Genomic DNA, 12912 nt, shown 5'->3' with positions numbered 1-12912 from the left:
ATTGCGGACACATGTGTGATTCATGTAAAAGCATACCAAAATGAACGAAGAATCGAGTTTAAAAACCACATACATAAAATAGAGATAACATAAAACTATAGGCTTATAAAACATAAGATTGTTCCAGGTATTGGAACGATGACTAACCAAGGTGATTCTAGCCCCGTTCGAATTGGAGTATCGCGTCTTAACTTACTCAGACCAATACGTCATCGGTGTTAGGCCTACGATATTCGTCCTTTTAGTCATTTCACGTACCTAATTGATCGGAAGTCACGAGACTTTGGTGAGACTTAAAAATCAAGGGGTGGGACTTAGTTACCAAGGTATGAGTTTCACCTCTGACTTGACAACTTCGTACCCTAATAGCGCTGGTTTTATCCGTAGACAAGACCGACTAGGATAATATGGAGATTTCCATCAAGGTTTGGATGTCACTCCTGACTTGAGGGCAAATCTCGTGCAAGAATACAAACACTGGATAACAGTGTTACAAGGTGTATATTATGTTAGCCTTAGGAAAGGCATGTAAGTTTAATAGGAATGTCTGTGCTGCTAGGAAGCAGATACGGTAGAATGCATAAGTCTTAAACAACAGATAAGAGTCAAAGTTCCTAGAACTATAGACTAGGGCAAGTATTTCTACTTATCCTAATTCCCTATAGTTATGGCTCTGATACCAATCTGTCACACCCCAACCGATGGCGAAAACGTTGGGGTGCGAGCACTAAGCGCTCAGATTGCTCATGAGAATTCAATAACACTAAATATTTGAATAGAGATTAATAAATTTATAGTAATTGTCTAAAACAACCATCACAAATGTCAAGCATCAAACATAACAACATTGTTTCAAATATTCCAAAATGTCTAAATTAACTAGGCGACGATTCTAAGCATCTCCTAGCTTGGTTTCCATGCATTCCAAAGCAGCCTATTAGCCTGCAACATGTATTAAAAGATCAATACAAAAGTATTCGCGAGTATACAAGTTTGATAATAGAATAATAGGTTAAAAACAACTCATATCCACAATGTAAGCAATAAAAATAGTTTCAGTCGTGCTAGTGTCGCAGTCCACGCAGTGATAGCCCAAGTATCCCGATGCTTTAGTGTTTGCCCAAACTCAAGGTAAACTAGAATCCTCCTAACAATACCCCCTGAGAATAATGCGAGAGGTGAACCCCCTATAGCGCTATTATTGTTAAGGCAGAACTACACACCCTAGATTAAACGTTACCAAGCACAAAATAGAATACTAGAATGCACAAGTTTTCACATACACATAGGATAGAGTTTAGACTTCAAAAAGATTCAAGTTTATATAGAATACATGTTACATCCCAAAGTTTAAAAGTAAAAAGGGGATCGAGTATACTCACAGTGATTGCTTAACAGTCGCAACTGTTATTAGATCAAAGGGAGCTCTTTTAGAATAAGCCTGATTAGATTACAACAGGATAAGAGTCGGGCAGAATAACGAGATTACACAAGGTGTTGGAAACTGTCATTGGATCGAATGGTTGTCCGATAGGGTGGGCATCCGATAGGGTGGCCATCCGATAGAGTGGCCATCCTAAGTTTAACGATGACGACAATGGTACGTGTTGTGACAATGGTAAACTCATCGTCGCACAGCCGTTCTGGTCGGGTAGGAACCACCCAGTCCGATCAGTTACTGCCCGTGATGACGTTTATGTCCAACTCCGTTTCCTGGCCATCATTCTCCGGTGGAAATCCATCCTTAAGCCGACTCTAGACTAATAATCAAGTCTATAGTCCGTTCAGGACCGGATCTCACCATTTAGAGCAAAAGTTGAAGAAGAAGACGAAGAAACTTAAGTTTTATCATTAAAATACTTAGATTTAGGTTGGATTTAGTGATAAATACATGGAATCCCTTAGATCTTAGCTAGATCTCACCAAGGATGACCTCATATGATAGTTTGTACAAACCATCATGATGACATCATCCTTAAGATCTCAGATCTGAGAGATTTCATGGTGAAAATTGTGATTTCAAAGGTGAATCACGTAAAGGATGAGGTGTAGATCGAGAAAGTATAAGAATCTAGCTTGAAACGTACCGAAATCGCCAAGGAAATGGAGAAAATGTAGTGTGCGTGCGTCTAGTCGAACAGGGTTGTCACATCAGGGAATAAAGTGATGTGACAGGCCTATTTATAGTGTGGAAGGGACTTGAGGCGGTTTGGATTGGATAGGGTGGTGGCCCGATCGGGTGGTCATCCGATAGATAAGGTGGTCATCCGATAGGGTGGTCATCTGATAGGGTGTCATCCGTTAGGGTGGCAATCGAATCTTTCCGCGCTCCCGTCTTTGATTCGTTTTGCGAGTTAGGCTAAGCGTTTGCATATTATAGAATAAGTTGATTACATCATAAACATCAAAAATTCCAGAGATTAATAGATTCTGCTAGTGACAAGGCTCCAGTCTCTCGTTCAACCAAGAATCAAGTTTTACGAGTCTAAGGAGTCAAGCACCAAATAGATTTAGACATTCCAAACGTAGATTTAGGCATTCCAACATAGATTTAGACATTCCAACATAGAATTAGGCATTCCAACATAGATTTTGGCATTCCAACGTAGTCATTCCAAGGATATAGACACTCCACACGTAGATTTAGGCATTTCGAGTATATCACATAGACTTCCACATAGATTAGGGGCTAAAATGGCAAATAGGCAAACTTCAGGGACTAATCTTGACAAAATTCCTAAAGTTTTGGGGCGTTGGGCGTTACACATGTAAACCTAGAAAAGTCATCTACAATCATCAAACAATATCTTTTCTTTTTGAGACTCATGACTTTAACTGGGCCAAACAGATCCATGTGCAGCATTTGTAAGCACTTGGTTGTTTTGGACTCTTCAATGGACTTAAATGAGCTTCTATGTTGTTTTCCTTTTAAGTAGGAAACACAATGCTCAGGACAGGTGAACAGTTTTTGAGGTAAACCTCTTACTAACCCCTGTTTTGACAAAGCAGTGATTGTCTTGAGATTTGTGTGCCACAATCTCCTGTACCATAATTCGGTCTCTTTGTTAGAGGCAGCTGAGAACAGACAGGCATCAGTCCTGGGGCTCTCTTTTGACAGATCAACTACATAAACATTGCCACTCCTTTGAGCAACAAGTTGGGTTTTTCCATTTCTTATTATTTCTTCAATCTTTTTAACCATTTCTGGTCCAACAATCCTACAACAATCTTTAGTGAAGAATGAGCCACAGCCCTTATCACTCATTTGTGAGACACTAAGAAGGTTGAATTTTAGATTGTCTATTAGATTGACATTTTCAAACTTAACATTACCAGACTGAACTGTACCAGACCCCATTACCTTCCCTTTACTATTATTTCCAAAGAATATATCACCCCCTCCATGGATTTTGAAATCTTTGAGGTGGGCTCTACATCCAGTCATGTGCCTGGAGCCTCCACTATCTACATACCAAAGACTATCTAAGCATGTAGAAGCTCCCTGCACATCAAGTAAAAGGTTAGTTCATTAGGGTCTCCAAAGCCAATAAGGCTTTGGATGGGGTCTCAAAAATGTCTATGTCAAGTTTAGGTGGATAGACAGTGGTTAGCTCAGGGGTTTGGACAGTTTTGGAACTGTTTTTCTCTAACCACTGTTGGGGGTCTTGCCCAATTATCTACTGGTACCCAAAAGGATGCATGTTCACTCTTGGTTTAGAAGGTTTTTTGTAAACCTCATAAACATGTGGGATCCTTTGGTATAGTGGTTGACCTTTACCTCTTCGGTACTGGTTAGCAGGGGGTGCATCAGTCACCTGAACATCTCTTTTAACAGAGGTTTGGTTCAGCTGTTTTGTAACAATTGTTTGAACTGGCACAAACAGTGGTTGATTCTTGGTGAACTTGACAGATGGGTTTGATGAACTCATTGATGTTTTTGACACGTACTCTTCCTTTTTGACCTCAAAAGATTTTAGGTACACACACTGCTGAGTAGAATGGTTGTTTTTACCACAGATGGTGCAGCTCTGTGAAGGCTCGATGGTACTTGTTTTGTTAAGATCATAAGCTTTTAAGTGAAAATAATCTTTAGTCAGGTGATTTTTCTTCTCACAAAAGTCACAAAACAAGTTTTTAATCTTTTCTCTTTTCTTCCTTTTTTCAGACTCCTTTACAACAGAGTTTTGAACCACTATTGGGATGCCCTTAAGAGGAATGACCTTTGCCTTAGGAGCTTTTACACCATGAATGGTTGTGAAGTCCGTTGGTTTGAAGTTTTTAAGGATGTCACACTCATCAGACCATGTGGGTTTAAATTGGTATTTCTCAATTTCCTCAAAAGTAGAGGATCCCAAAGATCTTTCCAAAGTGATTTTGTTACCAAGTTTATCAGTGATTTTAATTTCTTGGCTATCCTTGTTTCTGGGTATGATTTCAACTGAACCAGCTTGATTTGCAGCAGTGTTTTCAACTTGGTCATTTTTTCTAAACCCTATGCCAAATTTTACATTGCTTTCAAGCTGTTTTTCAAGCATAATTTCATAACCTTTGCAGGATTCCACCCATTTTTCACAAGTGATTTGGGTGGATTCCAACTCCTTTTTGCAGGCTTGATATTTTTCTATCATAGTCTGGAGTTGGTCCTTGGTTATGCTTTGCTCTTATTTGAGACAGCAGATTTCATTATCTTTTTTAGTCAATTTGATTTTTAGCTCTTTTAAAGACTTTTCAAATTGAACTTCATCATTTAAAATTCTATCCCTAAGGTTTTCATTCACCTCTTTAATGTTAGCAAATGCTATGATGCATTTGTCTGAACACAGATTTTGAAGAACCTGAGATGATACCTTAGCTGCAGCCATCATGGCACAATCACAAACATGCTCTTTCTCATTAGTCACCTTCTCTTCCTTTTCACCATGTTTCTTCTCTTCTTCTTCAGACCAGGGGTCAGACAGTGGTTCCAACAGGGGTTCTGAATTTTCTCCCAGCAGTATTTCACCAGCAACAACAGTAACCACTGCTTCAGCAATTTCATCCACTGTTTCAACACTTGACTGTCCTTCTTCAGTTTCCAGCCCTTCTGGTATTGACTCTAATGCCATGAAACAAAATTCATCATTAGAAGCATCATTGGTAGCATAGAGTGCAAAATTTTCATCACCTAGCTCATCAGGTAAGCTGCTCCAGTCAACAAAGCCTTGGGTGAAAAACTTTGCTGATCTGGTTGAACCACTGCTGGTGCAGCTTGTTGAGGTGCAACTGGTTGCATTTGAACCTGAGGGACAGGAGCTTGGACATACTGAATTTGTGGGACAGTGGTTTAAACATAATGCACAGGAATATGGGTTCCAGGGTTTGCATAATGAGCAGTGTTCACATGGGCAGCAGGGGTATAATGGGAATACTACACAGTGCTTTGGCTATTTTGTGGTCTTGGACTAGGGTGAGTGATAATAGGTCCATTGTTTTGACTCCTATATTCCCTAGCAAAGTGACCTAACCTGTTGCACTTGTAGCATTTGATTTTAGACTTATCCAACACTACTTTTAGATTCCCATGCAACCCTGGGAATTTTCTCCCTGCCCTTTTGTAAAACTTGCTGGTTCTAACACTCAGCAGTGCAAGTTGATGCAAAATGTCCATTTCCTCTAAATCAACTAGATCAAAATGCTGAAGGTCATTGAGTTCAAAGCACAGATTATCAGAGTTCTGGCTTTCTCCATTTGTTTTAAAAGAAAAATTGGATGAGTGAGGATCAGAGTTGAAGTTACCACCAGCAGTTATATTAATAAAATGATCATAACTCTGATCCTTACTACTACCAGACTCTTCCTGACCCAGAAGAGCCGTGTTGCCAAATGAGTAGTCATCTACAACTTTTCCAGACTCTTGCAACTTCTTTTTCTGGTTTAACTCCCTTTCATAGGTCAGGAGTCTACCATGAAGTTGGGTCAGGGTCAGATCTTTGAACTCAACAGAATTTCTGGTCACAAAGGCAATTGTGTCCCATTTATCAGGAAGTTAACTAAGGAACCTGCTATTTTGTGCTGATTTAGTAAATTCAACATTAACAAGTTTTAGTTCACTCATGAGATAGCTAAATCGCTCAAACTGTTGTGTTAATGGTTCACCCTTAATGTGACAAAATGCTTCATACTGTTGGTTCAAAATTTCCCTGTTGTTTTCAAGCACTTCTTCAGTCCCCCCAAATTGTTCCTTAAGTGCATCCCATAACTCTTTGGCACTGTTACAGTGTAACAGTCCAGCATAGATTTCATTGGGCAAAGCAGATGCAACGATGCTAAATGCCTTGGCATCCAGTTCAAATTTCTGAAAATCCAGATCAGTATACTTCTCAACTTTCTTAGGTTCGAACTTCTTTGGATCCTCAGCACTCAGCACCATTGGAACATGTGGTCCAAAGATAACCAACTTCCAACATCCGGTATTCTGTTGAGCAAGGATGTGACCCATCCTTCTCTGCCAGATGTTGTACTCATTTCGCTTCAACATGGGTGGTTTGAAAAGTGAACCGATGTTATTGTTAACATCTTGTGATTGTGATGTCATCCTGGTTGTTTTACAGGTACTGATTAATCAACTTTGCTCGTGATTAAACCTTACTCTGTTTTTCAACGAAACGAACAATTATAAATATCAATGATTGTGAGCTGAACTTTTACGTCAAAATGATTGTTAGATCAAATTTGACTGTCCTTGCTCTGATACCAATTGTTAGGATCTAAGTTTCTTATGATTGTGTTTTCGTTTGAGAATTAAGAAGATGAATAACTAAATGCAGTGGAATTAAAATGGAAACAAACTTTCACACACAATCAAACAGGAGAAATGCTTTTAACACACATGTTTATCATTGAACCGAATGATTAAATTTATTTCAAACTTCAATACAATTGCATGCATGTATTACAAACTCCCCCTCAGCCTGAGCTCACAATAGTTTGTTCGTACAGAATGACAAGTGATGAAAGAGCTAATAGAACAGTACAGGGTACTGTTCTATTTATAGGCATGAGCAAACCACTGTGGCTTCTTTGCTGACATCTCCAATGATAGTGACATCTAACCTCCTAACAAACTCAAACTACTGACCTATTACAACCACTGATTACAAACTACTGGTCACAAGTAATAAAGGAAATAAACAAAACAACTGATCCTTCATTCTACTGCTTAGGCTCCAGCAGTGCTTTAATCTTCAGCAGCACTTGAGACATAATCTGTTGATTGAGCATCAGCGCTTTTGTCTTCATCAGTCTTTTGGTCAGCAGCAGTTAGGAAGGGCAGTACTTTGATTCCATCAGATGTTATAGCCACTATCAAGGGGAAAGATTTGAATACAAACATCTGCTTATTCTGGATCCACTGCTCTGATCCAATTTTGGCTTTAATCAACTGTTCCTTTGTAGGGTTCAATCCCAACAAAATGGCATGCACTTCCGATTTTCTTGCCCACACACGTCATCTCAAAATGGCAAAGCCGAAATAAAAATACGGACCATTAATAATGTCATTCGCACCCTACTTTCTCAATCCTCCCTACCAAACACATATTGGCATCATGCTCTCGAAGTTGCCACTTATCTCCTTAACATTCTGCCTAGCAAACTCCTTAACCACCAATCTCCTACTCAACGTCTCTACCTAACTCCCCCTTCATACAATCATCTCCGAGTATTTGGATGTTTGTGCTACCCACTTATTCCTCACACCACCATCCATAAACTTGAACACCGTTCTATGCCATGTGTCTTCCTTGGTTATCCCCTCAACCATCGAGGATACAAATGTCTTGACCTCGTCACTAAGAAAATCATCATCAATCGTCATGTCATATTTGATGAAACCACTTTCCCTTTTGCTAATCATCCTCAATCGACCCCACATTCTTATGATTTTCTTACACAACCCACTAACCCAATATATTGGTCTCATATCCAAACCTCATCAACCAACTCGCCCCCTAACTCCTCAACCAGTAGCCAAGATCCCTCTGGTCCGACTCTCCCAACCAACCCAATTTCTCTCGCTTCCCCTCACGGACCACTACAAACGTCCTCCCCGAGCCCAACCACACCATGCCCACCCTCCATTACGGCCCAACATACCGCTGGCCCAACCCCAGTTATCTCGCCTCCGGCCCACCCCACCCCCTTCACGCACACCTATGCCCGACGGCCCAAACCGTCCACACATGAACAACCACCTCCACTCAATCCTTCAACTGTTACACCTCAGTCCCCTTCTCCACCTGTCCGTACCATACGAACCCGCTCCATGAATGGTATTTCCAAACCAAGGCACCCCTTAAACCTACACACCTATGTTATCACCCCACTGCCTAAAACACCAACCAGATTGGTATAATGCCATGACTACTGAGTTCAATGCTCTTATTAAAAATAAGACGTGGGGATTAGTCCCGCGTACATCAGATATGCATGTTATACGTAGTATGTGGTTATTCCGTCACAAATTCCGTTCTGATGGCACTTTGGAGAGGTATAAAGCACGATTGGTTTGTGATGGCAGTACCCAGCAGGTGGGTATAGATTGTGGAGAGACTTTTAGTCCGGTTGTCAAACCGGCTACTACTTGAACTGTGTTAACTCTGGCTTTATCGCAGTCCTGGTCTATACATCAGTTGGACGTTACTAATGCTTTTTTGCATGGGAATCTTTGTGAAACAGTATACATGTATCAACCTATGGGTTTCGTCATCAACGGTATCCTAATCACGTGTGCCGTTTGAAGAAATCGTTGTATGGATTAAAACAGGCACCACAGGCATGGTACCAACGGTTTACCAATTTTGTGTTAACTATTGGTTTTCAACAGAGCAAGTGTGACAACTCGCTTTTCATATATCACCATGGCCATGACATTGCTTATTTATTGATTTATGTTGATGATATTATCCTCAGTACATCTCATGATACGTTACGTGTTCATCTCATGCAACAACTAGCGGCTGAATTTGATATGAAGGATCTGGGCCCTTTGAGGTATTTTCTAGGAATTAATGTCACCCGACAGGAAAATCACATGTTTTTATCCCAACAGTCATATGATATGGATATTATTGACCGTGCTGGTATGTCTTCTTGTAAGTCTGTGGCTACTCCTGTTGACACCAAATCTAAATTAGGTGCAACCTCGAGTTCCCTCTTTGATGATCCTACACTTTATCGTAGTCTAACCGACACCCTTCAATATCTTACATTCACCAGACTTGATATTAGTTATGCAGTTCAGCAGGTCTGCATGCATATGCATTCTCCTCGCATTGATCATTGGAATGCTCTTAAACGAATCATTCGGTATCTTCAGGGCACCTCCTCTTATGGACTGACGTTGGGATCATTCACATATTTTTCATTACGAGCTTATACTGATGCTGACTGGGCCGGATGTCCTGACACAAGACGTTCAACATCTGGTTATTGTGTCTATTTAGGCACCAATCTCTTATCATGGTCCTCAAAACCCCAGGTAGTTGTTTCTCGGTCTAGTGCGGAGGCTGAATACAGCGGTGTCGCTAATGTAGTTGCTGAACTGTGTTGGCTTCGAAATTTGCTTTTGAAACTACAACGGCCCTTACGAACTGCAAGCATTGTTTATTGTGATAATATTAGTGCCGTCTATCTCTCCGGGAATCATGTTCAACATCAACGTACCAAACACATTGAATTAGATATTCATTTTGTTCGTGACTTGGTACAACACGGCACAGTTCAGGTTCTTCACATTCCTTCTCGTTACCAGATAGCAGACATATTCACCAAAGGTCTCCCTCAGGTCTTATTTGATGATTTCAGATCCAGTCTCAGCATTCAGCCTCCTCTTGCTTCAACTGCGGGGGTGTAATAGATTATTTTGTTATGTTGTAAATATAGAGATATATCTTGTAATTAATTTAGTGTTATCTCTTCCCAAAATAGTGGAGAGTCTCTTGTATTTATAGGGATGTTATCAATGAATAAAGGCAAGGAGAATTATATTCTATTAGATAAAATTCCTCTCATGTAAACCGATGTACACACTCGAGTCGATTTGAAACAACAACGACAACAACAAAAGGACTTGATGTTTATTACACAAGACCACTCTTAACACATTCAGGCTAGATGTTAGAGTTGATTCTTCAAAAGTAACATGAAGTGGCTAGTTATCGGGGACGAACCTTACCATTTTAGTTTTTTTTAGGGAAATGATTTTATTGTTTTAACATATGAGTGTATGTTTTTTTTTTTTAATTTGTAATCTAGTATTGTTTTATTATTGTTCTAAGCTTAATGTATTTTATTTATGTTATTTGTAATTATTATTATCAGATGATATTTTATATTCTTTAAAATTAACTTAAACGTGGTAAATATATAAGTTTAAATTAAACTGAAATTATTAAGTTTTTGAGAAATGTTAGAAAATCTAGGACGACACCATGCAATCTTAGAAAATTTAGAAAAATTTAAAGAAAGCTAAGAAAAATGGAAAAAAATGATGTGTTGTTAAGGGGAGGCGGGGTGGGGAACAAAAGTTCCCGTGATACTTTCTTCCACGCGTGGAAAACAAATAAATTCCCACCGCCACCTAAAAGTTTAACGAGTGATAAAATGTGTGTGTGATAAATTCACGCGTTATGGCACATTCCGTGATAAATGGATGTGAGGGTTTATTGTTGGGTGCTTTGAGTGATGACCATTGCCACTGAAAAAGGTTGTGAGTGATGGAAAATGGTTAATGACATGGCGGAACTTGATTGGGTGCTGTGAGTGATGAGTGATGACCACCACCACTCCCCTAACGTATCACACGAGAAATATCGAAAAAGCGTGATGACTCTCTTGACCATGATCCTATCAGTTTTTGAGTATCCGTCTCTGTCAAAAGTGATTCGTTTACAAGAAACCGAGTCGAAAACAACAAATCTAAAACCATGATATATTTTGTTAGATATATTGTAACATGCAGCTTTATAAGTTATATTATCATCTTTTCACACCAGAATAAATAATTTTATATGACGATATATTCGCCAAGAAAATCATTAATCCTCGTGGCTTTCTTTGTCATATCGTAATCTTTAAAGAATTTCCTGATCACTGCCACCATGCACGCGCATTCTCTCTCCTTATATAACCATCTCTTCCACCCTGTTCATCGTCTCTCTCTCTCTCTCTCTCTCTCCTCCCTTTTTCTCTCTAAACAACCTCCATCCAATCATTCTTCATTCAGCAGAATGTATCAATGGAGTCATAAACCAGTCAGAGAAACCAAAACAAGAAAAAACCCTGAAAACCCTTCATTTTCTTCAACCCTACTTGATGAAATCTACCGTTCTATGGAATCCGGCGAAGACAAACCCGGTGGCAGATCGAGAGGTAGCAGTGCGGTGGAGGACGAAGGAATCGCAACTCTCCGGCGAGCGTTTTTGGTTCAGAAATGGATGGATATGAAAGTAAACGCGAAAAACCTCACACCCCGCCGTAGGGCTTCCTCATTGCCGGAATATTCTAACCGGAAGTCGTCGGTGAATGATAATATTAATGACCCTTTTTTCTTTAATCATTCAGTAGCTTTTTCTAAATCACCAAAACCTTCTTGTTTTCGTCCTTTCGGGCCGAAACCGATCAAAACCGAACCTTTTCCGGTGAAACATCGGCAGCCGATATCACCAGGACGTAGACTGGCCACTTTTCTCAACTCTATATTAACAAATGTTCATATAAAGAAACCGAAAGATTTGAAGGATGGGAAGATGGAAAGAACATCGAAATCGACATGTTCATCGGCTTCTTCGTTTACAAGATCATGTTTAAGCAAGAGTTCTCCAAGATCAAGGGAGAAGCTTAACAATGGGATAAGAAGAACGGTAAGGTTTTATCCGGTGAGTGTGATAATTGATGAAGATTGTCGTCCATGTGGTGAGAAGTTTATTTATAGTGAACAAGATTTTATGAAGGTTCATGTGACAACAATGTGTGACAATAGGTTTCATGATGATGAAGAAGAAGAAGACGGTGATTTTGATGACAACGATAACGGTAATGATAATTACAATGATAATAATGATGATGTCAGAAGTGACGTAAGTTCGGATTTGTTCGAACTTGATCACTTGTCTATTTTGAAAGAGTGTGATGAACTTCCGGTGTATGGAACTACTCATTTTGGTACCAATCGTGCTATTGCTAACGGGTTAATTTGCTGATGATATTGTTGAATATGTTTTATGAGATTGAAATGTATATGTGATTATAGGTTTTGAGTTTTTAACAATTTTATTGGAAAGTATAAGTGTAACAATTATTTTAAACTTATTATATTATTGAATAAATATATATGATGTATGATCATTATTCCAAAAGCTTTTTTATATTCTAGATCGGCTTCAATCAACACATCCAACGAGGAGGATAACAAACTTGAAATCAACAAGCAATTGATCAAAATTGCTAAAAAAATAAAAATTTTATAAGTCTCAATTTGGTGACATGATATGAACTTGACGTGAAATAATCAAGTATTTGATTAACTAGCTTGTTAAGAAAAAGAACGTATTTATGTTGACATGCTATTTAGAGGTTGCGACTCTTGCAATGTTGTTGAAGGGTAATCCTTTAATTTAAAACTAGAATAAAAAAATATAGCATTTAAATTTTACAAGTTTGATACCTGTCAACCTATTTAAATTGTATTACAACCTCTTCATAACTTGATTATAACTCATTTACAACATGTTATGCTTTCACGTGTCAAACCGTTTTACTAGCATAGATAAATCTATAACACAATAATTACTTTACTATAAGTGAAAAATCTAAAATGGGTGCCAACCCGTTTTACGAGTAAAGATAAATCTGTAACACGACAATTACTGTACT

At 39.0% G+C, this 12912-nt stretch overlaps 2 protein-coding genes across 2 annotated transcripts; both read left to right on the top strand.

Moving 5' to 3' along the window:
- Window positions 1–8396: 8396 nt before the first annotated feature.
- LOC110943007 (uncharacterized mitochondrial protein AtMg00810-like) lies at window positions 8397–9892 on the top strand. Its single transcript, XM_022184766.1, has 3 exons — window positions 8397–8527; window positions 8652–8751; window positions 8864–9892. Exons 1-3 carry the CDS (start codon window positions 8397–8399, stop codon window positions 9890–9892), a joined length of 1260 nt encoding a protein of 419 aa, XP_022040458.1.
- A 1106-nt stretch (window positions 9893–10998) lies between these two features.
- LOC110940393 (protein BIG GRAIN 1-like A) lies at window positions 10999–12387 on the top strand. Its single transcript, XM_022181944.2, has one exon. The coding sequence runs from the start codon at window positions 11139–11141 to the stop codon at window positions 12237–12239; it is 1101 nt and encodes a 366-aa protein (XP_022037636.1). The 5' UTR covers window positions 10999–11138; the 3' UTR covers window positions 12240–12387.
- Window positions 12388–12912: the final 525 nt, after the last annotated feature.

Source organism: Helianthus annuus, chromosome 16 (genome assembly GCF_002127325.2).
Source record: "Helianthus annuus cultivar XRQ/B chromosome 16, HanXRQr2.0-SUNRISE, whole genome shotgun sequence".
NCBI classification, from domain to species: domain Eukaryota; kingdom Viridiplantae; phylum Streptophyta; class Magnoliopsida; order Asterales; family Asteraceae; genus Helianthus; species Helianthus annuus.
The sequence above is the reverse complement of the archived record's forward strand: the minus strand, read 5'-3'. Positions and strand labels throughout refer to the sequence as shown.

What these genes read in the sequence shown, in the direction of transcription:
- LOC110940393 (XM_022181944.2), top strand. Translation starts at nt 11,139, where the DNA reads ATGCACGCGCATTCTCTCTCCTTATATAACCATCTCTTCCACCCTGTT.
- LOC110943007 (XM_022184766.1), top strand. Translation starts at nt 8,397, where the DNA reads ATGACTACTGAGTTCAATGCTCTTATTAAAAATAAGACGTGGGGATTA. An exon ending in TCTGATGGCACTTTGGAGAG is followed by an intron (nt 8,528 to 8,651) that starts GTATAAAGCACG and finishes GCTTTATCGCAG; the next exon opens with TCCTGGTCTATACATCAGTT. An exon ending in TATGGGTTTCGTCATCAACG is followed by an intron (nt 8,752 to 8,863) that starts GTATCCTAATCA and finishes GGTTTTCAACAG; the next exon opens with AGCAAGTGTGACAACTCGCT.